Below are 24,292 nucleotides of genomic sequence, written 5' to 3'. Positions count from 1 at the left end.
GTGAAATTCAGGGTTTGGCACCGCAATTTCTCGAGGTAATGCTGGAACGGGCTGCCGGATGTCTTGAGAACGCGGGACGGCGTTTCTTCCGGGATCCCAACGGCGCTGTTCGAGGTCGGGGTTCGATATATTCAACTCTTGGGCAATTCAGTAGCGCAGGGGCGGAGCTTTTGGTTTTCCTACAGGCAACGCAAAGATCCGCGTCGAATACTTCAACCGCCACCTCGACAACCGGAAGGACAGCCACGGACCCGCGGGCCCCCGTTCTCGACTTTCTCTATCCCCCCCGCACACAGGAGTTTATAGCGACATGCTTGATACGTTCGCCGAGAAGGCTTGTCCCGCGACGGAAAAGGAAGGCCGTCCCTGGCCTTTCCAGAAATTACTCGTCAGAGGCTGTTAGCCTAGACCGCAGGGTGGACGCTGAGGCTCACATGCTCGACGACTCTGCTGAAATAATTGCCGATGAAGACCGCGCCATTGCCAAGAATGAACTTCGAGCGTTATTGGATAAGGAGGAGATCGAAGATTCCGATAAATTATGGAGCCTTTTTTCGAAGGCTGGTCACCCTCTTGACCTGACTTCTGCATTGCTGGCGGGAATTGGCAGCTCTGAGCGTGACGTTGATAGCAGAAGGGCCAGACGACTCCTCAACTCTCTGCCTACCGAGTCCCGAACTTCTGAGGATTATTTGCACATGACCAAGTCTTGTATTGCCACGGGAAATTTTTCGGATGTAATTGGGATATGTCGCGAAGCAGTCTCCTGTGGCCGCGGCGTCTCATGCTGGGCATACTGTTTTGCACAATTTGTGAACTCTGAACGATGGGATTATGTGCAAGATATTTGGAGATCGAGGCCGTTGGGCGACAACTCACTATGGCACGCTGTCGCGCCTTGGCTACAGTTGTCTTCCGTGCATAAGCCTTTGTTTGCACTTGCTGATTATTTACAAGATCAGAGTCTCCACAGTCCAGTACGTCATGCTACTCGCTTCATACTCAACAATGTATTTTCTAGCACGGAATTTGCCGAAGCTACTGCGACGGAGACCCTACTAGCACTACTGCAAAAGTTCAATCATTTGGACATGGTCACTTCCCGGAATTATTTTGATCTTATCAACATCCTCCAAGAATCAGAGCACCGATCGACGTTTGTTCGATCTATCGTGGTATATCGGAATTTCCGTTGGCAGATGGAAGAAGAAACTCCACCCCGAAAGCTTCTGGCTAAGCTGTTGAAGCGTCTTGCTTCGTTCGAGATCACAACTGGTATCTTATACTTCCTCGATGAGATTTCCCAATTCCATCGCAAACCGACAGAGGACGTCTACAGGCAGGCGCTTATTGTTTTTTCGAGAGCCGGTGATGTGGATAACGTCCAGCATGTATTCGAGAGGTTTCTTTCGGACCACGGGAAGCCGCGAAGCCGCAAACTCGTGGCTCCGCTTCTCTATGTTTACGCCAGAATCGGCGATGTTGAAAAGACTACGCGTCAATTCCGAAGAATTTCAGAAGAGTTCAACCTTCAACCAAATATTATATGTTGGAACATCCTGCTTACGGCTTATTCCAAAGCAGGAGATCTTTCAGGGACCTTCGCCATGTTCAAGAAAATGATTGAGGAGGGTGTTGAGCCCAGCTCGCACACTTTCGGTATAATGATGGGTCTTTGTGCTAACCGGGGCGATGTCACTCATGTCCGCGATTTGCTCAGCCTGGCCCAACAACATAACGTGCAGATAACCGCCCCCATGATTGATACAGTTGTGGAGGCTTATTGCAACAACTCCGAGTGGGAGATGGCTGAGCACGTTGCGGAGACTTGCCTCGGCCTCGACGTCAAGGGTTCTCGCGTAAGAATGTGGAATATCCTACTCTGGAATTATGCTTTCCGGATGGACCTGGAAGCTATCTCAAGGATACGCTCGCGGATGGATGCCGCAGGATTGGAGCCCGATGATATGACTTATTCTGCTCTCATGCTCAGTCTTGTGCTTATAGGCCAGACGGATTCTGCCCGTCGCATCCTCAGGGCACTCCACAGAGGCCGCCGCGTTTACGCTACTGAATTCCACTACGCAGTCATCCTGTATGGCTATCTGAAGGATCGCAATCGGGATATGGTGCACATCATCTTCCGCGAAATTAAAGACAGATTCAACCAGCCGGGACTTGGCTCGAGGCTCCTCGTGCTCAAGAGTCAGATCCAGCGAGATTTACAACTTTTGGCACAGGGTGGTCAGGTCGGCAACCACGCAAATATTCGTCTCGAAAACTCTGAGAAGTTCCTCGCAGAGACTCTTGCGGATTACCACTCTACCAAATTGGCGACAAAGTACCCCTTGCTGGGTTCTGGTAGAATGTCTGCCAGGAAGGGATTCCCTGCTGTTTACTACGAATATATGATCTCTGCCTATGGTATGAAGGGGGCTTATCTGTCGGCTCGGAGGCTTTTCGATGACTATACCGCAAGTCATGCACCTAAAGACTCCGACGAAGAAAATTACCATGATATCGCCCCTCTTCGTTTGCTGTCTGCCTTGATGCTCGCACATTTGAAGGCTGAACAGTACCACCAGGTGGAAGAATGCTGGAACTTGGCTTTCACCCGCGCTTTGAAGATAGCCAGTCCCACTTCCCCTGATATTGATGAGTGGCTTAGCCGTCAACTTAACCCAGTTACACCGCCCTTACCATCTCATGCCGAACTCGTGGTGAATCCCGATTCCTCCCAGGCTACGTCAAGCGAGCCAGCTACGACAAAGAAAGACCCGATCCTACCGGCGTACCGCTTCATGCTATCTCGCCCGCTCTCACTGTATCTGCGTTCTTTGGCTTATGGAAACGAAGTTTCGAAGATCTCCGAGGTTATAGCAAAGTATGTGGAGGCAGGCTTCTCCATGACAACCTTCAATTGGTCCACATTTGTGCAGATGCTTGCATCCTCCGACAGATTGTCCGATCAGATTGAAGCTTTCACTGTCTTTGAACATAAGTTCATGCCCAACTTCCCTGGGTGGGATAATCTTCGTCGAGGATATGGGGCACGACCGCCGGGTGTGCCTTCAACCATTGATGCGATGGAGAATCCCAAACGTGCAAAGCCGCCTAATGTACTGGGCAAACTGGGCCGGCGCTACTGGAGCAAAATCCAGCCGGACTTCATGCAGCCCACGTACGTGTCCATGGTATATCTGGCTGCTGCATTGAGGCGACTTCGCGAACGAAGCATCCACGAGGGAGGCACGGACCTTCAAGCTATCTACGATGCGGCGCCGAAGACAATCGCAGCCGTTGCTAGACTGCCTTACCTCCGTGAGAAGTTCCAAGGTGTGCTCCTCCGGCGTCGGCAGGAGAAAGGCGAGATGGTTGATGAACTTGGACGCGATCGCTATGTATGGACAGGCGGTATTCTTGGCGTTGGCGGCCTGACTAGGTCTAAGTCGCGGGTTGAGCCGACTGGTGATAAGGCGGAGCAAGACAGCAGCAATGTTCGAGTCGAATCAAAGGACGCCTCTTCGAATCCAATTGATGAGCCTCCGCTCAACGTTGGTATCTCTGAGCTGGACGATGATGAGCAAGATTCCGATGTTGCACCCTCGCCGTTCAGAAAGACCCTCGACTACCCCGACGAATACGACATGGAGGCCGAGACGCTGCTTGAGGAAAGAGGCAAGGAACTCGGAACGAAAGAGGAATTGATGGACGATGAAAGTCTTGTGGAAGATGATGAAGATGAGTTCGACGATCTGGAGGAGGACCTGGAGATGGAAGAAGAAGAAGAAAAAGAAGAAGAGGAAGAAGACTGGATAGCAGAGGAGGCAGAAGAAGGAGAAGATACTCCTGATGCCGCCGAACAGGACATATATGACCCTCAAGACGAAGGGCAAATCCCTCAAGGCGAGGGTGAGACTCGTTGAGTTGAAAGTGTATTTCTAGGATGTACCCCAAACGGGGTGGGATGTTCAAGTTGGGCGAGTATGTATATATGTATAAAGAGATTTGTGAATGTATAGTAGTATAGTCAAAGCATAGCATCTGATCATTATTGGAATTGTACACTATGGATGAAGATTTCTGTGACAGCTTGGTCGCTTTCCCATTAATCCTGCTTTGATCCTAATATCCAAATCACCACCATTTCTAGCTTCCAAATACTCACCATTGACACCCCCCTATCTTCTACTGCGTTATTCTAGGGAGTTGACTCGATTGTAACCCACATCAGGTAACAGCAAAACCTTCGTAAGTACTACGGCTTCTCGTCAGCGCTAACGATGGGATCAAAAGAAACTGCAATGTTATCCACTCGATAACCTGGACAGACTTACTTTCACGTGTTACGTATTACCTCAATCATGCGAGCAACTAGTCAGTGGGGGCGAAAAAGCAGGGACTCACGAAGGACTGCTTATACAAATTGAACTATTCCATTTTGACCCTAGGGACTAACTCTGCCCTACTGCTAGTAGCCATGAGGCTGTCGAATATCCCGGAATTTCTCCGTCTATCCATCCAAACTAGAAGCTTAAGTTTTCTAGCCTCATAAGGCCGCGTCACCAGAATCAACCCAGCACATGTTCACCGGCTATGATCATGGTTTGGGACTAGACACTGTATCATTAGGCAGAAGGAAGATATGAGCTCTTTCCGCATCGGTAACGAGGGCCGTGCCTTCCGAACCGTCGGCTCCCTGAAGTGGGACTTTGTATCGCTTCAGTTTTCTGCACAGGTCAGGCGAAACTTCAACTTTTCGGCCTTTTGACCATTACAAGTTGTACATTCTACAATAACATCACTAAATGCAATATGACGATTAATCTAATGCGAACTGACATAGCTAACGTGAGTGGCATGGCGGACACACGCAGCAAAACCGATTGATATGGCCCTTCCTATGGTGGTGGAGAGTGCTCCCTCCTCTTATCTATTCTCGCTGGTAAAGGCGACAGGATTGATCTCGTCGGAATCTGCTATACAAATCAAGCTAGCGAGCTGATCCTTTGACTCGCTAGCGTGAACCAAATACCTCAAGAGCCTTTGATATACACCTCTGGAGATTGGAAACTTTCAAGCGAGTATTGGCAAGGTTTGTGTCCTCCAGGTTGCAAAGGTATATAAAGCACCCAATCCAATGAGTCCTCCTGCTTTCTACATCAGCTCATCACTCACTTTTTCTTTCTCCTTGACCTGTTATTTCCAGCACTCATCCCAAGGTACGGAAGCGTCCAACTTGTTCCATAAGCCCACTGAATCTGTTTTGACTGAGCAATTCTCTTTAGTGTGCATGAACCTCCTGCAGCTTGCTTGTCTCCTTATCATTGATCTCTGTGCTTTATATCATCGCTACACCGACGGAGAATGGTCAAGCTCAGCAAGGTCCTGTGTGGCGTTCTCGCATGCGGGTTTATTGATCCATGTCTTGCTGGAGACAATGAAACAGCATATGATGTGATCACCACACCAATCGTTGCAGACTGGGATGATGGCGCTGGCAATATGACAGTGAAGTTGAAGGTCATCAACGCCGACTACGCCTGGCAATGGGCGAATGTCACATCTGACACGACGGACTTGGAGAAAAGAACGGGCATTACGATTCAGAAAGTCGTGACTACAGCGAAAGTTGCCTCCCACGTAATCTTCACAGTCAAGGCTGGGCTTGAAATCTGGGAGTTTTTGGCGGGTCTCATCAAGTCGAAGTCGGACGCGGACTCGTGCACCTTGACCTATGGTACAGATGTCAGCGGGGAGAAGGTGCTGGGATATGCGTACAAGGCGACGACAACGGGGTCGAACTGCGATACGACCGCAGAGAAAAAGACGATTCTGGCCGCAGTGGAGAAATGTGTGACTACTCTGCACAACAGCGGTACCACTGTGGGTTGCTGCGAGTTCAGCCATGGGGGCACCTGGCGTGGGCATTTGCGGCTGAGCGCTGAACCGAGCGTGTACCCGGTACATGCTGTGGATTGCTAAGGTTAGAGTAGGGTCAGGTAGAGGGGAGGGAGGGGTACAAAGTCCGGATACTGAGGAGTTCAAGTTAGATTGATGCCAATGCTGTACTGGTGTGTTGCGAGGCAGTCATCCTTGTTATATTATTAATATACTGAAAAACGAAGTCGTAAGACGAAATTGTGCGCGACCATGTTTGTCTATAGAGAATATCCTACTTTTTCTCCTGAAAGTCCTTCATAGAGCCGAGCCCTGCTATGCTCAGTTACAAGCAACTACTTGATGGTGATAAGTGGTTTGATTTTCCTCTTGAGCATTGAGCAGGCCCCATCCCCTCTTCTATTTGTCACGGTCCTCCTCAGTATTAGTAGTTTGTTCATCATCGACGCCCAAATCCTCCTCAACCCAACCAGCAACATTCTCACATGCCTTCTCAGGCTCCCGTTTATACTGCAACAGGAACCCCTGGACATCAGCAATACTGAATCAATCCTTAGGCAAATACGATGAAAACCCGTCCGCAAGCTCCTGCAGTTTCTCCTTCTCGTCTTCTATCTTCTGCTTCTCCTGATCGCCTGGATCGCCACCGCTGTCTGCCCTGAGGGTGTAGGTACTCGGTTATATCCTGGAGAATCTTCTGTTTCTTGTTCTCGTTCAGGATGATGGTGGAGATGTCCCGGGGTAGGCGAGTGGCGACGGGCATCCAGTGGATATCTCGAGGTGTGGATTGCGTGCGGTAGATTGAGATGGTGGATTCGGAGACCTTGCGAGGATAGGTACGGACTTCTTTGAGGAAGGCCTTGAGTGGTGAGAGGGATAGGCTGAGACATTGTAGGGTTAAGTGGGTGTTGTCTTCAACGTGCATCCAGGGGGAGGAGTGGTTGAGACTGCTGGGTGTATGGTTGAAGCGAAAAAGAAAGCTGGATATGCTTGGTCATCATTCGATGGTGTCGGGAGTACTGGTGCCTCAACAGCACGTCTGATTCCTGGCAAAGTAGATCAATCCGCACAAACATTCCTCGTCGATCTGTGAATCGTCGAGGGGTTCATCCTGACCGATGTCGCTTATAACCATAGCGATTGCGATCTAACCGCTAGTGTGGAAGATGAACTTTATTAGTAGGTGGTTATTTCTATCAGGATGCTACTGTTGTTCTCATGAATGTTAGTACTGGAAGGGGATATGTTGTCCCCGCTTTATGCGTGTATTTATGGACATTGAGGGAGGGGAAATCCTGCAATCCACTTCCTTTTGGTATCAATTCCGACTTGTTTGGTAGTTTGGCCTTCTTTCCCGCCACGAGGGATTCAAGTTTGTGTCTGTTGTTACCATATCTACAAACTAGCTAACAGGGCCCCTCCATGACAGATAAGACTAACAGGATCTAAACTTCTTCACCCTATAACCTTACCAGTGCCCTATGGCTACTCTAATTACGTCTCAAAAAGCTCAATTGCCGCTCGGCCTCGGGAAGGGTCTTCTGCCTGATGATAGAAAAGCCAGCCCATTTGAGGAAACTGAACCCGAATCTCCGACTGGCAATGGCCGAAGGCCGATGTGTTTAGTCCGAAAATAAGAGACATCTCCGAAGATGTCGACTCTTGGAGACTTTATTAGCCACTCACAGGTAATCAAGTGTTTAAACTCCTCGGGGTCTCGCATTCAAACTCTATGGTAGGATAGGGTCCTCGGGGTCTCGCGCAGATCATGAAGTCTATCTTCATCATTCATATATCACTACTATATTAAGAGAGAGACTAACCATCGAGCAGCTGAGATCATACATACAACATACAATTAGAGACAAGTATGGTCTTCAGGTAAGTCATTGATCTAGATGGCCTCGGTTTAGGAGGTATCTTTGAGAGTCAGCAAGGCTTATGCTGTCAGAAGTTTGCCTAGGCTCAACAATGGCATTCGAGATGAATACTATAACTACTGCTCATCAAGCTCCTATGGGGGATGGGCTACTCAATGATCGGCGTCCAGTGTTTCACGCAGAGAGGTTAGTATATAGAGACATACGTAAGTGCCCTAGTTACACTAGAGAGTAAGGGGTCTACTGAACTAAATGAACCATTACCTTGCTATGATCCCAATGGTATAATAATGTCCTGAAGGCCCAGTTCTCTCTGGTATATTTTTACAATAACAATCTTTTAATTCCTTTTGTCCTATCTCTAATTGCTTCTTCTGGGCTCAATGGCCCGTCCTTTCTCTTCATTCGCAATGTACAGCCTGGCTGCTGCCACTCTTGTCGGTGTCGCATCTGCGGCATCGCTGAACAGTGTGTGTACAACCGACTATGTCACGTCGGTTCTGCCTACTGCCAGCGATGACATTCCTTCTGGAATCACCATCGACACTAGCTCTGTATCTGCTAGTATCTACCGCAACTATTCCCTCACCGATTCCATTTTCTGGGAGGATTTGACCATCAACTTCTGTGAAGTATCTTTTGCCTACAGCCACCAGAACGGAGATGACCGCGTAGTCGTCCAATATTGGATGCCGAGCCCAGACCTTTTCCAGAACAGATTCCTCGCTACAGGTGGTTCCGCGTATGAGATCAACAACGGCTCAGGAGGAGGTGATATCGCCGGAGGGGTCGCCTTTGGGGCTGCCACTGGCTACACCGACGGTGGATTCCCTTACTGGGGTGGCACTGACTTCGATGATGTTGTCATTCTCGGCAATGGAACTGCCAACTGGCCTGCCATATACAACTGGGGATACCAGGCCATTGCCGAAATGACCCAGATTGGAAAGGCCTTTACCAACAACTTCTTCAACGTCGGAAATAACGTTACCAAGTTGTACACCTATTACATCGGTTGCTCTGAAGGTGGACGTGAGGGAATGAGCCAAGCCCAACGTGCCCCCGAATTGTACGATGGCATCGTTGCTGGTGCCCCTGCTATGCGCTACGGCCAGCAGCAGGTGAATCACATCGCTCCTCCCATCCAGATCCAGACTATCGGCTATTATCCGCCTTCTTGCGTGTTTGATACAGTGATCAACGCAACGATCAATGCCTGTGATGGCATGGACGGCAAGATTGATGGAGTGGTTGCTCGTAGCGATCTCTGTTTCCAGAATTTCAATGTATCCTCAATGCTGGGCAAGTCGTACTACTGCGAGGCTGGGTCGACCACTAGCCTTGGCTTGGGATATGGGAAGCGGAGCAAGAGGCAAACAACTTCAGCCACCCCTGCGCAAAATGGAACCATTAATGCCAAAGATATTGAGGTGATTCAAGACCTTCTAACTGGACTGGTATGAATATTTCCCCGACACCCACAGTTTCTCTGCCTCCAAACTTCGCTGACATGATTCCAAACCCAACAGAAAGACTCAAACGGTGACCTCGTGTATTTCCCTTTCCAGCCTACTGCCGGCTTTGGCGACACTACTGTCTACGACAGCACCACGGATTCCTGGACGATCACATCTCCCAACTCCAACGGAGAATGGATTACCAAATTCCTAAATTGGCAGAACGTCACGGATTTGGACATGTGGGGAGTCACCAATGATGACCTGAAGGCATGGATGATCGAAGGAATGACCAAATACATGGACTCTCTTCAAACCACTCTTCCTGACCTGACCCCCTTCCATTCCAAGGGAGGCCGTCTGCTTCATTACCATGGAGAGGCCGATAGCAGTGTTCCCCCGACCGGATCCATTCACTACCACGAATCGGTTCGCGAGATCATGTATCCTGACCTCTCTTTTGCTGAGGGCAATGAGAAACTCAACGACTGGTACCGTTTCTATCTCGTCCCTGGTGCAGCCCACTGCGCAACCAACGATGAGCAACCCAATGCTGGTTTCCCTCGGGACAATTTCGCCCACATGATCAAGTGGGTAGAGGAAGACGTAGTACCTGTCAGAATCAATGCCACTGTTACTTCTGGGGAGCACAAGGGCGAAGTCCAGGAGCTTTGCACTTGGCCGTCGCGCCCATACTGGACTGACAACAACACTATGGTCTGCGAACAGAACGCAACCTCTATCCAGGCCATGCTCTGGAAGTTGAGCGCCTACCTTACGCCTGTCTACTAGACAAAACATAAGACGAGGTGGCCAAGGATGGTATGTACACACATTCGTGATTTCGAAGACCTAAACCCACTTATCATGAAATGAGGATAGGAGGATTCCGTATTATCCATCCAAAATCATTTCAGTTCACTCTGTATTATTACAGCTGTTATGGGATCTAATCTCGTTATCACTTCTCTCCTTCAATATCAGAATGTAAAACAAACCTTTCTTTAGAGTTACGACTACTGGCTTACTCATGAAGCCACCATGACGAAGTTCATGGATATTGCTCGCATGTGTGACATCGGACAGTCTGAGTTTCATGAAAAAATCTCACCTGGCCAAGCCCAACCAAGGGCAGGTCTTGTCCCAAAGCCGACGGAGGTCGGAAGTTACAGTCGCCCCCGACCTCCGAAGCGTCCAGCCGCACAGATACTAATACCTCTACACTATTTACTGTTGGGACAGATATCTCTCCGTCGCCTGGCTAGCCAAGAGCGGTTTATCGGTTTTGGTCTAGCGGTTAGTGCTTTGACATTTGCACTAGGCCACACTCACCCATGCTTCGGATGAGGCCGTACTAATTCCATTTGTCCGATACGTGCCCAGGTCATTGTGGGGAAGTCCCCGCATGGCATTCATGCTCTGGGGCATGTGGAAGGGTACGGCATCCCTCAAAATCTCCATGTTATAGCTTCAGTCCGCTGGCACTTAGTGTTGAAGCTATGCTGGTCCGAGTAAGAAAAGGCGAGGGAGGCGCCCAATGACCAAGGAATCGGGGGCATGGCTTTCTCGAGTCGGTCATGGGCACCAATTCTGGATAGTGATGTCTTTGGCCTGGCGGTAGCTTGGTTGCGCCAAGTGGGCGGGTTGAGATCCTTTGACTTCGAAGTGCTTCTTTGGCCTATATAAATAGGGCTTGTACCGCACCAGACAGATTTTGATCTGAATGTCAGATCATTTCCTTTGAGAACAAGTTTGGAGAGCTGAAGTTCAAAACCATGCTCGCTGCTACTCTTCTCAGCCTGTCAGCAGTGGCTGTCGCTCTTCCAGCATCCACCTATGATGGTTTGTTGTCCTTTTATTTTCATTTTTACCTCAGCCAACCTAGCTACGCTAACTCTTCGCACTACCTACAGCCCTCCCAACCGCCGGAACAGTGATAAACCTAGATATCACCGCTTTGAACGAGACCTACACTGTTCAAGAGAACGACACCCTATCAGCCATTGCCGCCAAATACGGCGTGGGAACCTGTGATCTCGCCCGGCTGAATATCCTCGCTGATCCCAACTTCATCTATGCTGGCGAGGTGCTTCGCATTCCTGCTCAACCGACCTTCCCAGATGACCTGAGCTGCTTCAGCACCAACAATACCGAGGCCACCAACACTTGTATCGATAGTGGTCCCCACGTATATACGATCATGCCTGGAGACACCATTCAGAAGATCGCCAACGAACGATTCAACATCACGGTCGAGTCTGTCATCAACCAGACCGCTCAAACTGGGTATATTGCCGCTCTGAACCCTGGCCCCTATGATGTCCTTCAGACGGGTGAGACGGTGAAGATCCCTATCTGCGACAATACTGCCTGTACTATGACTCAATTTACCTTGGGCTATGGTACCCTGCAAGACTTTGCTACTTACTATGGGGTCGCTGTGGGACAGATTATGGCGTTGAATTTGGGCTATAACCATTCAGAAGCTGCGGTTCCTTTGGGAGTACTTTACGATTGTAGCGCTGTGAATTAAACTTGAGAGATTTAAGCATGTTGACAGATGCGAGCAATTCAAAAGTAAAGTGAGAAAGATAAGAAGAAGATGGCATCACTGCTGTTGTTATGAGTTGTCAGAGCATAAAGTCGTAGTAATGCAGGTATTCTATGTAGGGTTATGCACCGCTGACTCATATATACAGTGACACGGTCGCACGCGTCCTTCTGGCGGACGCGCTCCAATATTACCCGATTGAGCTGTCGCGTATGGCAACCTGAAAGATCCTCCCGGCAACCCACCCTTTCTTCCCCATCAACGAGCATCAAAAATCACCTCGACATTTCTCCGCGCTTGCTTTTCTCCCACCGGACCCCACCTTTCTAGCTGCATTTTGTTTTCACGCCTCATTGCCAATTATCACCAGATACCCCCTCTATTTTTCTTACTAGCAGTCCGTGGGAAAGTCCGCCGCCATGGAGGGACAGTTTGACGACGCCGCACAAGATCGAGTGCGTGCCGCCGTCGAGTTTCTCGACCCAAGTAAGCTCTGACAGACTGGTTCCAATGGATCACATAGGCTAACTTGATTCTAATCTAGGTGATGCGAGAGCGCGCAGGTCCGTTGCTCACCAACCCATTCTCAACGACCTTGGGAGACGACACCATGACAGACACTAACTTGCTACTAGTTATCGGGCTGATATCTTGTTGATGTTGAATCGGGGGTTGCGTCGATTGATAGTATGCATAAGGCCTCAGACATATATACAGCATATACGTTCCCGAAGCTAATGCCTATACGTTGCGCAGGTTAGCATTGATGAGATCCGTGCGCATAACCGTGAAATGGCCGATGGGTAGGAAACATACGCACACTCATACAGACGCCCTGGCTAATCGCTTACAGCCTTCTCACATCGCCATATGAATACTCCGATGCCTTTGAAAAGGCCCTTAAAGAGATCATCAAGACTTTGCCGAATAGGCCATCGAGGGAGACGGGAGACGATGTGGTATGGGAATACTTGATACATCCACGTTGCTCGTTCGGCTTCTAACAGTGCCTAGAACTACCATTGCGGCTTTGTCGGCGCATTCGGAGAATATTCCTGCAACCCTAGGACGCTCGGTTCCTCCCACCTGAATCGAATGATCTCCCTCGAGGGTATCGTCACGAAGTGCTCCTTGGTCCGACCTAAGATTATTCAGAGTGTGCATTGGAGCGAGCGCGGTCAGAAGTTCCTTACGAGGAAGTACATGGATGCGACGATGACCGCCAGTGGTGCAACGAGCATGAGCATTTATCCCCAGGAAGACGAGGAGAAGAACCCGGTATGTTCGATTGGTGCAGTGCCGATATCTTGAGGCTAATAGTCTTCGTCATATTAGCTTGTCACAGAATACGGTTTCTCCACGTATATGGACCATCAGACTATCTCGATCCAAGAAATGCCCGAGAGAGCCCCGGCTGGCCAGCTGCCTCGGAGTGTGGATGTGATTGTTGACGATGATCTGGTTGATCGCGCTAAGCCAGGTGACAGAATCCAGCTTGTCGGAGTGTACCGCTCTCTGGGTAACAGAAACGCTTCGTCTACGTCTGCCACATTCCGCACGCTTGTCCTTGCGAATAACATTATCCAATTGTCTTCAAAATCTGGTGGAGGAATCGCACAGGCCACCATTACCGACACCGACATCCGCAACATCAATAAGGTCTCCAAGAAGAAGGGCGTTTTCGAACTCTTGTCGCACTCCCTCGCGCCCAGTATCTACGGACATGATTACATCAAGAAGGCCATCCTGCTCATGCTGCTCGGTGGTATGGAGAAGAACCTGGACAACGGCACACACTTGCGTGGTGATATCAACATTCTCATGGTCGGTGACCCTTCGACCGCCAAGTCTCAACTGCTTCGTTTCGTCTTGAACACCGCCCCGCTTGCAATTGCCACGACAGGTCGAGGATCTTCCGGTGTCGGTCTTACGGCTGCCGTCACGTCTGACAAGGAAACTGGCGAGCGGAGACTTGAAGCTGGTGCCATGGTTCTGGGTGATCGCGGTGTGGTCTGTATTGATGAGTTTGACAAGATGAGCGATGTCGATCGTGTGGCTATCCACGAAGTCATGGAGCAGCAAACTGTCACCATTGCGAAGGCCGGTATTCACACGAGTTTGAACGCCCGATGCAGTGTCCTGGCCGCTGCCAATCCGATCTACGGACAATACGACCCCCACAAAGACCCCCACAAGAACATTGCCCTTCCTGATTCTCTGTTGTCGCGTTTCGATTTGCTCTTCGTTGTGACCGATGACATTGAGGATTCAAGAGACAGAATGGTGTCAGAGCACGTCCTCCGTATGCACCGCTACCGCCAGCCCGGCACTGAGGAGGGTGCTCCTGTCCGCGAACAGCTTCACCAAACGCTTGGTGTCGGCCTCGAGGATACGCAGGACTCGAACCAGCCTACAGATGTCTACGAGAAGTTCAATGTCATGCTTCACGCCGGCATGGCCCACATGAGCCGGTCCAAGAGCAAGAACATTGAGATTTTGAGCATTCCTTTCATTAAGAAATACATCCAATACGCCAAGTCTCGTGTCAAGCCCGTCCTGACCAAGGGAGCCGCCGACCACATTGTCGCAACATATTCTGCTCTGAGAAACGACGAATTGTCCGGTAACCAGCGCAGAACATCGCCCATCACTGCTCGTACCTTGGAAACCTTGATCCGTCTGTCCACGGCTCACGCCAAGTCACGCCTCTCCAACAGAGTCGAGGAGCGCGACGCCAAGATCGCGGAGTCTATCCTCCGGTTCGCCATGTTCAAGGAAATTGTTGAAGACGAGCGCCGCAAAAGGAGAAAGGTCGCTTCGTTCGACGAAGACTCCGAGAGCAGCGACTCTGACTCCGATGACGACGACAACACTCCTGCGCAAACATCCAGCGCCACTCCTCGATCAACCAGGAGAGGCGGTCTCCGATCCCGTGGAGCCAACGCACGTTCTACCACCAACGAGGACACAGAAATGGACGCAGATGGAGATGCGGTCTCCGAGGATGGCGATGGCTTGTACAATGCTAGTCCCCGCGGTCAACGCCTCCGCTCTAGTCAAACATCCCGCACGCAGACACAAACACAAAGCCAGTCCCGTATGTCTGTGGCTTCATCTCGACCCGCGTCACAGCTCGTCGAGTCGCAGACCGACAACTCGCAGTCACAGAACACTACTGTGTCATCTGAACCGATCCAGCCCGCTCGTTTGACGGTCTTCAGGCAAGCACTGGGTCCCCTGATGGGCACACGACTATTCACCCACGGTGACACCGCCGACGTCGAATCGCTCATTGGAGCTGTGAACACTGCGCTGCGCAGCACACCTTCGCTGGGCGAGTCACACGTCTTCCAGCGCGGAGAAGCAATCCAGGCCCTGAGGGCTATGAACGAGAGGAACGAACTAATGTATGCACCTGAAACCTTCTATCCATAACATGACATAAGTGCTAATGACTTCTTCGAAACAGGTACCTTGAGGAAGACGAAACCGTCTACAGAATCTAATCATAAAGAACAAAAACTCAATTTAACCACGTTATACGACTTAGAGAAATGGGATGGATACCTACGTGACGGCTGACTCATGCGCATGATTTCTTTACACTTGCCTCTATGTTTCCTGAATACATATAACCTGTTTTGAAGGATAGTTCGGCGTCTCGGATACTCAACGTTTATATTACTTGTCTCTAATTGTCTATTTCCTTCTCCATGTGCATCTCTATTTTGATCGAAATGCCATCCATCATACATTTCTCATATCAATGTCTACGGAACAACTTCCTATCTAGACCCTGACACTAGAGGCTTCCTGATATGTTATGATAAGCCGGGACTAAGGTTAACGTAATCAACGGTCGAACGGGCCACACGGTCAGGCGGGCCATCCTGAAATCCCATATAAAAGATGTCTTTTTGATTCTATTATATATCAACCAGTACTACTTCTATGAAGCTCTAACTTTGTAGATAGTTTATATATATAAGAATAAGTATTCCATGAATTTTTCAGATTTTTAGAATTTTTACTTTGATAATGAAACCAGATTCTTATATAATACATATAAATACAGATATTGTAATATGATAAGTCCATAAGTAAAAGTATATTCATTTTTAGAAGGTATATAGATATTATTTATATTATTTAAAATCTATATAGAAGAAATCTAATTCTTCTAGACCTGGATGGTAGAGATATATTATGTTTAAAAAGATATCTTTTGTATAGTATTACCAGATGGCCCGCCTGACCGTGTGGCCCGTCCGACCGTTGATTACGTTATCAAGAAAATTATCTCAGAGAATAGTCTAGACTACGGATTGCCACTAAAGTATACTTTCTTTTTTTTGGACCCCTCCCCTAGACCTTGCTTTTGTTCACTAGTTGCCCCTTTATCTTGCATATCCCTTACATCCGGGGCGCAGGTACTGGTTGGGATTTGAGTTTACCTACTCAAGACTAAGTAGTCTAGCCTGTCCACCACTGATTGTATTACAATTGAGTGCATGTACGGTGAAGAAAGCAAAAGAGCGAAAGAGAAAAGAAAGAAAAGGACCCCATATGCATGTGTATATACTATCCAGGACAAGGACTAATCGGACTCTGATCTAATCTCTTTTCGAATAGGAGGGGAAGTTGGAAAAGAAACCACCATGCGATGCGATGCGATGCGAAACATCCACTCAGTCGACCGCATATACCCTCTGATGCCAAAAACGGAAAATTTAGAGTAAAATGCACTATAAATCTGCTATAATATGATGGGGTATTATAAAGAGAAATCAATTGGAGATGGGAAGAGGAGGAAAAAGACACCGAAATGTATAAAGCAGAAATCGGCAATGCATGGAACGGGAAAAATGGAAGAGAAGAGAAGAGCTTTATTTCGACACCCCCCCTACGACGGCGGTAAGTACATCGAGATGAGATAGTATTTGTCTTCGTGGTGTGCTTTCAAAGGGTATAATATTGACAATAGACATATGGGGGAGAAGTTGGTAAATTAGACCAGAATGGGTTTAAGGGAAATAAAGATGGTGGAACCGCTATTCAACACTCTCGTCCTTGGGTTTCTCCTTTTCGCTAGGAGTGCCCATGAAAGAAGAGTCGTCGGACGAAAAGGACGGAGTGCGCACGCCCTCTCGGATTTGGGCCTGCGTCAAAGGAGACAGACCACGAGTGGCGGCTTTGGATGCCTTCTTCTTCCGTGATTGCTGGATGTGTTGTTCAGTGCTTGGACTTGTGCTTCCGCGGCGGGGACGGCCACTGACGGACGACCTGGACGGGGGTCGGTCGTCGGTGTCTACGGGGGTAGTGCTGCGTGACGGCGTGCGGGAGTGGGATTCAGAGCGTGGTCCACCGCGCCGCAAGGGCGATTTGGATTCAAGGGCGAGCTTTGAGATGCTGGACGAATGGTGGTGGTGATGGGAGCGATGTTGGACCTTGTCAGCATCGCCGGGTCGGCTGATCGTTGCGGCAGCGACTCGTCGGCGTTGCGACGCCTTCCAACTCAACCCGAACCACCAGAACCAGCCGCCATCCTGCTGGACTAGCTGACGCTCCCTTTGGCGCAGCTTCTGGCGCAGCTGAGCACGACGATCATTCTCCTTATCCCAAAATTCGCTGCGGTATTCATCCCAGTTCTCGCGGAACTCGGGCGAGAATGACTTCGGCAGTAGAAGAAGTCGAATGTAGTCACCTCCGGGGCTGAGGTCTTCCTGTACCAGACCTGATTCCGCGTCGTGGTTGTAGTACTGCTGGTAGTGCTGCCGACTACCACGTCTCTCGGACGCAGGGCGCTCGACGTAGTGGAAATCGCCCACGGGGGACGGGAAAAAGGGTGCAGAGAATGGAAATAGGAAAGAAAGGTAGGAGAAAAGCTCCTGCCACCAGGGACCTCGGATGACCACGATCTTGGTGTTCATGGTGCGGAGGCCGCGGTTGGCTACGGCGAGCCAGCGCCGCGGCCAACGAAACTCCACGTTCCCATTGCCCTGTTCCCCAGACCAGGAGCGCAGTGACCACGCCGCCCATCAGGGCGACCTTTTCTCCCATTTCGACCACCCAGTAGACCGATCCTCCGACGCCGCGGCCATCTTCGCGCGGGCGGAGAAAGAGCGCGTAGGCAAAGTAGGCGATCCAGGCGGCAAGCAAGAGAAGGAAAAACGTATTTTGTCGGCGGCGTTCCCGAAGAGCGAGGTACTGAGCTCGCAGGGAGCTCTCGAGAATGAGGAGATTGAGGTATATCTGGGGTGGGGAAGAGGGGAGGGTCGACAGTGGATCGGGGGTTGACGACCGTGGCGGGGAAGAGGGATCGCTAGAGGGAGGATGGGAGTGAAATGCAGGCGCCAATGATTCGGAGGAGGATGTCGCAGAAGATGCAAGGCGACTGTTGGGTGCTGGAGATCCCTTAACCAGTTGGTCTAGGCTTGCTGAAGCCATGGTGAGCTTTGGAGTGGAAGCCAGAGAAGAAGAAAGGCGAGGCAGGGAGATCGGGTTCGTCTGGACGGAAAAGAATAGAGGGAGCAAGAATTAACCTCGGAGGTTCAAATCGCAGGTGAAATTCAAAAACACAGTGGTAGATTTTGGCCTTTGCGGCCCGGCGTTATCTCATCGCATGGAAAGAGAAGAGGTTTTGAGGAAGATAGAGAGGCATGGAGAGAGAGGGAGACGGAGAGGGAGAAGAAGAGACAAGAAAGAGTGAAGCATCGTCATCCATTCCATCGGCCAACACTTGGTTGAGGCTCCACTTCCGCTGGACTTTCAGCTTTTCTCAACTTTCATCTCTCCCCCCCGTTCAATCCTCTGCCTCTCTTTTCCAAGTATATACTGTTTTTGACAGTCAGGGTCTTCAATTGTGCAGGTTAGGAACTGAACATTCTTTTCTGAGGTTTTTCTGGTCCTCACCTTCAGCGTCATCAACATTGGTTGCCTGTTGCTTAACTCCATCTCGGATCGGGGTTAACGGTCTTTGGCGTTGCCTCAACCGTTTCTCATTTTGTTCCACTGACCTGTTTCTTACTCTTTCCACTGCGCCCCCCTAAGAGAGAATTTAATCTATTTCCCCTTCGCTGTCTTTTAAATACTCCCTTCTTTTCCGTTGCAGCCGAGAGAGTGACAGGGCTCTTCCCTCTGTCACTCCGATTTTCCTAACGACAAGGTGTCGACCGCGCGACTCCCTTCGCTTTCTTTTCAGGTCCCAGTCTCACGTTCCTGGACCTCGTTCGAAAGCGCTCGATATATTTCCTCTTCTTCCCGACCGACGGATTCTAGACGCTCGTCGTCTACATCTACGATGGCATCCGAGTCGTTCAACTCGCCCAGCGGCGAATTTCGGGGCCGCAGCCAGGAACCCGTGGCTTCTCGCCGAGAGAGTACGCCACACGCAGCTCGCGGAGCCAGCGCAACTCCTGCCCCCTTGGCCTGGTTTCCCCTAGGCTACAGGGAAGGCTTCAGTCAATGGGTACGTTTCTTTACTGAGGAACAAAGTCAAGTGTCGCATGGGTGACTGAGACTGGGTTTTCTTCCAGTGGGCGTCTTTACCCGCCGCCACAGCCGAACACAGGGTTCTTTCCCACCTCCCTTACCTCCAGCATCAACCCCCAACCCATCTACAAACCGGTAAAACGAGCAGTGTCTCTGGCGGGACGGGCAGTCTCCAGTCCGCCGATCAAACGCAACAGGGTGAGGTATCAGCCAGTTCTACCAATGATCCATACGGCCCCCGAATGTGGCGCTCCAGTATGGTGGAGCTGAGCGGGAAGAATCGGGCTCTGAACGAGTTCTCTGTCGAGCGGATTGGTGAAGAAGCAGATCAACATCTGGTCATGCTTCATGGATACGGTGCTGGTTTGGGGTTCTTCTATAAGAATTTCGAGCCTCTTAGTCGCCTGAAAGGGTGGCAACTCCATGCGCTGGACCTCCTGGGCATGGGCCGCAGTACGCGACCACCCTTTCGTATCAAAGCGAAGGAGCGTGAGGAGGCCATCAAAGAAGCAGAAGCCTGGTTCGTGGATGCGCTGGAAGAGTGGCGTGTCAAGCGCAACATCGACCGTTTCACACTACTTGGCCATAGTTTGGGAGGCTACATGGCCGTGGCATACGCTCTCAAATATCCGGGACGACTCAACAAGCTTATCCTTGCTTCCCCCGTCGGAATCCCAGAGGACCCGTACGCTGTGCGGGCAGAGATGCCTGCGCCAAACGAGTCGACCATGGCGAATGAGCTCACTCAGAACCAGCGCAATATCGCCGAATCTGCATCTTCGGTTCCCCCAACTGAGCTTCAGAAAGGCGATAACAATATTTTGCTAAAGGGTTCCCCTACAGATAGTGGCGCTTCCCAAGATCGGCCGCCCCGGCGCATGGTTCCCAAGTGGTTCGCCTATCTTTGGGATGCCAACATCTCCCCCTTCAGCCTGGTGCGATGGGCGGGACCACTCGGTCCGCGTCTGGTCTCCGGGTGGACATCCCGGCGTTTCTCCCATCTTCCGGCAGAGGAGGCCAAATCTCTGCATGACTATTCGTATTCGATCTTCAGCATGCGCGGCAGCGGCGAGTATGCTCTATCGTACATTCTCGCCCCGGGCGCATTCGCCCGCAGTCCGCTAATCCGACGCATCGAGGGCGTCGGTCGTCAATTCATCCAGCAAAATCCGTCACCCGCATCTGCTGTCCTCGAGTCTGCGAAAGCCGCAGCTGTAGCTACCACATCCCAATCTACTCTTGAATCTTCCTCGGCCAACTCGGCCCCCTCTCAGACCCCCTCAACGACACCCAAGCGCGAGAACGGTCTCCCCATAATCTTCATGTACGGTGACCACGATTGGATGGACGTGAAGGGCGGGCTAGCCGCAAAGGCTAAGTTGGATCAAGAGAAGGAGCGTATCTTGCAAAACGCAACAGTGGAGGAACGCGAAGCGGACAATGGCTCAGCTAAGGTGGTCATTATCAAGAGGTCCGGCCATCATATCTATCTAGACGGATGGGAAGACTTCAACCGCATCGTTTTGGCTGAGATGGAGGAGGTGGCTCAGAAGGAGAGAGCTAATCGCGCCTCATAGAGCTCTGTTTCTTTGTGCAGTCTAATCTAGCTCTTTTCTTTCGGCCAAAGTCTTCTTTTCTGTTTAAAGAGGTGTTTACGTTACGTTGGGTCATCAAATAGCGGGTTTTGTTCATTTTGCTTGTGAAACTTGTTCTTTGTGGAGCAAGTAAACATTGATGGTTTTGATTTAAAGATCGGGCGATGTCTCAAATAGTATCTGTCGATCATGGACTACGTGGAATGTATATACCTTAACGGTAGAAGTAGACATATGATGAGAACATGGCAAGCATAGAGAATTTGAAAATATCTGTGTCATGATTGGTAAATCGCTACGACGATGTAAACGTAACGCTGTCAGATCCACCCAAAATTGATGAGGTAAAGAATACCATATCCAGAAATATCTCACGCAATCAACACCATCAGATGAGTATGTTCCATAATAAATCAATTACAACGCCCGCTCCGTGCCCGACGACGCCTTGGTCAATTTCACCCCACTATTCGGCCCTGACATACTCCTCCGACGATATCTCACGCCCGCGGGGTAATGCACCATGGACTTGGCCGAGGGTCTAGGCGATCGTCGCTCTTCACCTGGTGTTGTTGACCCGCTCGTGCTGCTCGTGCTACCGGGTCGCAAGGAAAAATATCCCCCTGATCCTTCAGTAGGGCTCGATACCCGAGGGATCGATGCGCCTGGAAACTTCCCAGTGGGCGAGGGCGTGCAGAAGAGGGTATTCGTACTATTTTGCTGTTGTGATAGTAGTGGCGAGGTAGCCCTACGCTGTGGATGGTCTAGACCGTGGTGGGGAACGGCGTCTGGCAGTGAAGACCTAGGGGACAGGCTAGTGGATAGTAAGGAGGTGGTTGCGGAACGATGGTGATGGCGGGGACTGCGAATGAGGTTATTACTGCCTCCGGGGGGCGGGCTGGTTGAAGCCATTTGCCGATGTCTCCAAGGGAGGGATTCGAGAGCTTCGTTGTTGCTGCTGTTGCTGTTGTTTCGGATGGATAATAGAGGTTGGGAGGGGAGTTCTAGTCTCTCGTTGATGGATAGCCATGCTCTCTCGTCGTATTCACTGGTGGTGATATTTGGTGAGGGGGAGGCGGTGTCTGAGAGGAGATGATGGGCTGGGTATCTTGCTGTTGTGGTTGTTGTTGCTGCTGCTGCTTTTGCTGTTGTCGCACAGCGCCAGCCGCCTAGACCTTCAAAGTCGCGGCCTTCGTCGCCACTGATCAGAGTTAGGAGGGCAGAGGGAGCGTTATTTGCGGGTTCATCTTTGCGATAGAGTGGAACAGTGGTAGTGTCTTGGGAGGTTGAGGAAGTGGAGGTTGTGGTGGTTAAACTGTTTGTTCGACGGGGAGGATTGTAGCCTGGACGATATGTTGCGAGGGCAGTGAGAAGCCCATTGTTTAAGCTGTGGTCGACTGAGCGACGCTTGGGTGTTGTTGAGGCTGCTGGGGTGGTGGGTTCAGATGCGGAGAAGTTGAGGAGGGAGGTGTTGGCAGCTGTTGGGATGACGAAGTAATTTGTGATTATGGCAAGGCATAGCTCAATATAGATGACAGAGAAGCGTAGGAGGAGAAATATGATGGAAAGGAAGGTGGTGAAGCATGCCAACAGGGCGAGAGGGAGGGAAAAGAGTGTGAGGAGGGGAAGACTCAAGAAGGCGGAGATAGAGGACATGAAGATGAGGGGAGTAGGGCAGCTATGAGGTAGGCTATAGAAGATCAAAGGAGGGAGTTGAATACATGGAAATATTTATTTTCTTACTAGATATATAGAAATCAAGTGGCATGGCTATAGTATGAAGGAATAGCCCTGCAGTGTCCATGCAGGGAATAGAAATCATGACTGCATCCCCAGAACCAAAATGCGGAGAAGCAAGACGACGAAGAAGCATGTGATGCTCGATGTCCGTTGCCTGCCCAAGGCATCATTACACCACGTATCGCGTGTGTATCGGCGGGCTTTTCCTTACGTCACAGCTTAGCTCTCTCTCCATTCATCATCCGACTTTTTGTCAATCAACACATCCCCAAGCTGCCTCTGAATCATTTTTCTTTTCGCTTTGGCACTCTAATTCCGCCTCGGCTTTCCGATCAATTCTTTTTCACATGCACCATGTCTGAGACGGATCAGAACGATGCATTTCCTTGGCACTTGGGGGTGTTCGACGCCCATTGTCACCCCACTGACACCATGTCATCCATTGCGGAAATCCCCCAAATGAAAGTATTGACATTAACAGTCATGTCCACTCGCGGGGAGGACCAGGACTTGGTGCTTCAGACCGCTACATCCTTGACCCAGGGTCAGGACTCCGCCCAAAGTTCGGCAACAGGGCCTGTGCTACCGTGCTTTGGCTGGCACCCATGGTTCTCGCATCAAATCATCGACGATACGACTGGTTCGCCCAAGACCGATGAAAGTACCTCACCAATTGAGCTGAAGAAGCTGCACTATAAGAAGGTCCTTACTCCAGAGCCAGATGATGACTTCATCCTGTCGTTACCTGATCCAAAGCCGCTGTCAGAGTTGCTGTCGGAATCTCGAGCACGGTTGCTGGCGTATCCTCGTTCTCTTGTGGGTGAGGTTGGCCTTGATCGTGCGTTTAGGCTTCCCAAGGCGTGGACCGAGGAGGAAAAAGAAACTCGGGATGAGCGAATGACCCCTGGATCTCGGGAAGGTAGACAGCTTTCGCCGTATCGTGTTCAGTTGGCGCATCAAAAAGCCGTCTTGGAGGCTCAGTTGCGGCTAGCTGGGGAACTTCAGCGGCCAGTTTCTGTGCATAGCGTTCAAGCTCATGGGGCGGTCTTTGACCTTTTGAAGGCCCTTTGGTCTGGCCATGAGCGAAAGAACGCCTCACGACGGGAGAGACGCCGACGTTATAGTGTTCCAGATGCGCATGCAGAGAGCGATGCGGAGGATGAACGAATGCAACAGAAGCCTGCAAAGTCAGATGAAAAGTCTCTCCCATTCCCACCACGGATCTGCATGCATTCTTATTCCGGGCCGGTGGAGCCATTGAAGCAATTTCTGCATCAATCTAATCCGTCAGACGTCTACTTCTCCTTCTCTTCTGTGATAAACTTCGGCGGACCTTCGTCACAGAAGGTCATCAACGTTATCAAGGCTTTGCCTGATGATAGAATACTCATCGAGAGCGATCTGCATACGGCTGGGCAACAGATGGATGACTTGCTGGAGGAAATTGCTAGGCAGATCTGCAATATCCGCGGGTGGGAGTTACATCAAGGCGTTCGGCAGCTCGCTGAAAACTGGAAGAGGTTCGTTCTTGGATGATCAATACAACTGCGGAACATGAGGTACATGCAAGACCATTAGCCCTGGACTTGCATACGTACATAATCGCATATGGAAGATTTTTTGTTGTGGTAGCGATATGAAGGTATGAAAGCAACGCAACATTTAGGCTCGATAGTG

At 50.3% G+C, this 24,292-nt stretch overlaps 11 protein-coding genes across 11 annotated transcripts, besides 1 other annotated feature; 8 read left to right on the top strand and 3 right to left on the bottom strand.

Moving 5' to 3' along the window:
- Positions 1–38: 38 nt before the first annotated feature.
- An01g02790 (uncharacterized protein) lies at positions 39–3,926 on the top strand (the record flags this gene model as incomplete). The annotated part of the gene is made up of 2 exons (XM_059746631.1): positions 39–2,884; positions 2,960–3,926. The coding sequence occupies 2 exons, from the start codon at positions 39–41 to the stop codon at positions 3,924–3,926; spliced, it is 3,813 nt and encodes a 1,270-aa protein (XP_059603136.1).
- A 719-nt stretch (positions 3,927–4,645) lies between these two features.
- Positions 4,646–5,250, top strand: An01g02770 (uncharacterized protein; the record flags this gene model as incomplete). Its single annotated transcript, XM_059746626.1, has 4 exons — positions 4,646–4,738; positions 4,878–4,945; positions 5,022–5,119; positions 5,210–5,250. 4 exons carry the CDS (start codon positions 4,646–4,648, stop codon positions 5,248–5,250), a joined length of 300 nt encoding a protein of 99 aa, XP_059603135.1.
- Positions 5,251–5,367: 117 nt separating this feature from the next.
- Positions 5,368–5,985, top strand: An01g02760 (uncharacterized protein; the record flags this gene model as incomplete). The annotated part of the gene is made up of 1 exon (XM_001388674.1): positions 5,368–5,985. One exon carries the CDS (start codon positions 5,368–5,370, stop codon positions 5,983–5,985), a length of 618 nt encoding a protein of 205 aa, XP_001388711.1.
- Positions 5,986–6,300: 315 nt separating this feature from the next.
- An01g02750 (uncharacterized protein) lies at positions 6,301–6,977 on the bottom strand (the record flags this gene model as incomplete). Its single annotated transcript, XM_059746615.1, has 3 exons — positions 6,301–6,426; positions 6,476–6,881; positions 6,934–6,977. 3 exons carry the CDS (start codon positions 6,975–6,977, stop codon positions 6,301–6,303), a joined length of 576 nt encoding a protein of 191 aa, XP_059603134.1.
- A 1,214-nt stretch (positions 6,978–8,191) lies between these two features.
- An01g02740 (uncharacterized protein) lies at positions 8,192–10,030 on the top strand (the record flags this gene model as incomplete). Its single annotated transcript, XM_001388672.1, has 2 exons — positions 8,192–9,238; positions 9,311–10,030. 2 exons carry the CDS (start codon positions 8,192–8,194, stop codon positions 10,028–10,030), a joined length of 1,767 nt encoding a protein of 588 aa, XP_001388709.1.
- Positions 10,031–11,013: 983 nt separating this feature from the next.
- On the top strand, positions 11,014–11,771 carry An01g02730 (uncharacterized protein; the record flags this gene model as incomplete). The annotated part of the gene is made up of 2 exons (XM_001388671.3): positions 11,014–11,080; positions 11,152–11,771. The coding sequence occupies 2 exons, from the start codon at positions 11,014–11,016 to the stop codon at positions 11,769–11,771; spliced, it is 687 nt and encodes a 228-aa protein (XP_001388708.3).
- A 437-nt stretch (positions 11,772–12,208) lies between these two features.
- On the top strand, positions 12,209–15,295 carry An01g02720 (uncharacterized protein; the record flags this gene model as incomplete). The annotated part of the gene is made up of 8 exons (XM_001388670.1): positions 12,209–12,275; positions 12,334–12,352; positions 12,425–12,476; positions 12,546–12,592; positions 12,643–12,748; positions 12,804–13,067; positions 13,125–15,196; positions 15,259–15,295. 8 exons carry the CDS (start codon positions 12,209–12,211, stop codon positions 15,293–15,295), a joined length of 2,664 nt encoding a protein of 887 aa, XP_001388707.1.
- A 340-nt stretch (positions 15,296–15,635) lies between these two features.
- Positions 15,636–16,074: a mobile genetic element (Remark: Vader is flanked by 44 bp inverted repeats (IR);~Title: transposon Vader - Aspergillus niger).
- Positions 16,075–16,840: 766 nt separating this feature from the next.
- An01g02700 (uncharacterized protein) lies at positions 16,841–18,236 on the bottom strand (the record flags this gene model as incomplete). The annotated part of the gene is made up of 2 exons (XM_059746590.1): positions 16,841–17,523; positions 17,618–18,236. 2 exons carry the CDS (start codon positions 18,234–18,236, stop codon positions 16,841–16,843), a joined length of 1,302 nt encoding a protein of 433 aa, XP_059603133.1.
- Positions 18,237–19,089: 853 nt separating this feature from the next.
- An01g02690 (uncharacterized protein) lies at positions 19,090–20,857 on the top strand (the record flags this gene model as incomplete). The annotated part of the gene is made up of 3 exons (XM_059746587.1): positions 19,090–19,257; positions 19,325–20,422; positions 20,582–20,857. The coding sequence occupies 3 exons, from the start codon at positions 19,090–19,092 to the stop codon at positions 20,855–20,857; spliced, it is 1,542 nt and encodes a 513-aa protein (XP_059603132.1).
- A 435-nt stretch (positions 20,858–21,292) lies between these two features.
- On the bottom strand, positions 21,293–22,531 carry An01g02680 (hypothetical protein; the record flags this gene model as incomplete). The annotated part of the gene is made up of 1 exon (XM_001388667.1): positions 21,293–22,531. One exon carries the CDS (start codon positions 22,529–22,531, stop codon positions 21,293–21,295), a length of 1,239 nt encoding a protein of 412 aa, XP_001388704.1.
- A 438-nt stretch (positions 22,532–22,969) lies between these two features.
- Positions 22,970–24,151, top strand: An01g02670 (uncharacterized protein; the record flags this gene model as incomplete). Its single annotated transcript, XM_059746572.1, has 2 exons — positions 22,970–23,159; positions 23,190–24,151. The coding sequence occupies 2 exons, from the start codon at positions 22,970–22,972 to the stop codon at positions 24,149–24,151; spliced, it is 1,152 nt and encodes a 383-aa protein (XP_059603131.1).
- Positions 24,152–24,292: the final 141 nt, after the last annotated feature.

The sequence above is a fragment of the Aspergillus niger genome (genome assembly GCF_000002855.4).
Source record: "Aspergillus niger supercontig An01".
NCBI lineage: Eukaryota > Fungi > Ascomycota > Eurotiomycetes > Eurotiales > Aspergillaceae > Aspergillus > Aspergillus niger.
The sequence above is the reverse complement of the archived record's forward strand: the minus strand, read 5'-3'. Positions and strand labels throughout refer to the sequence as shown.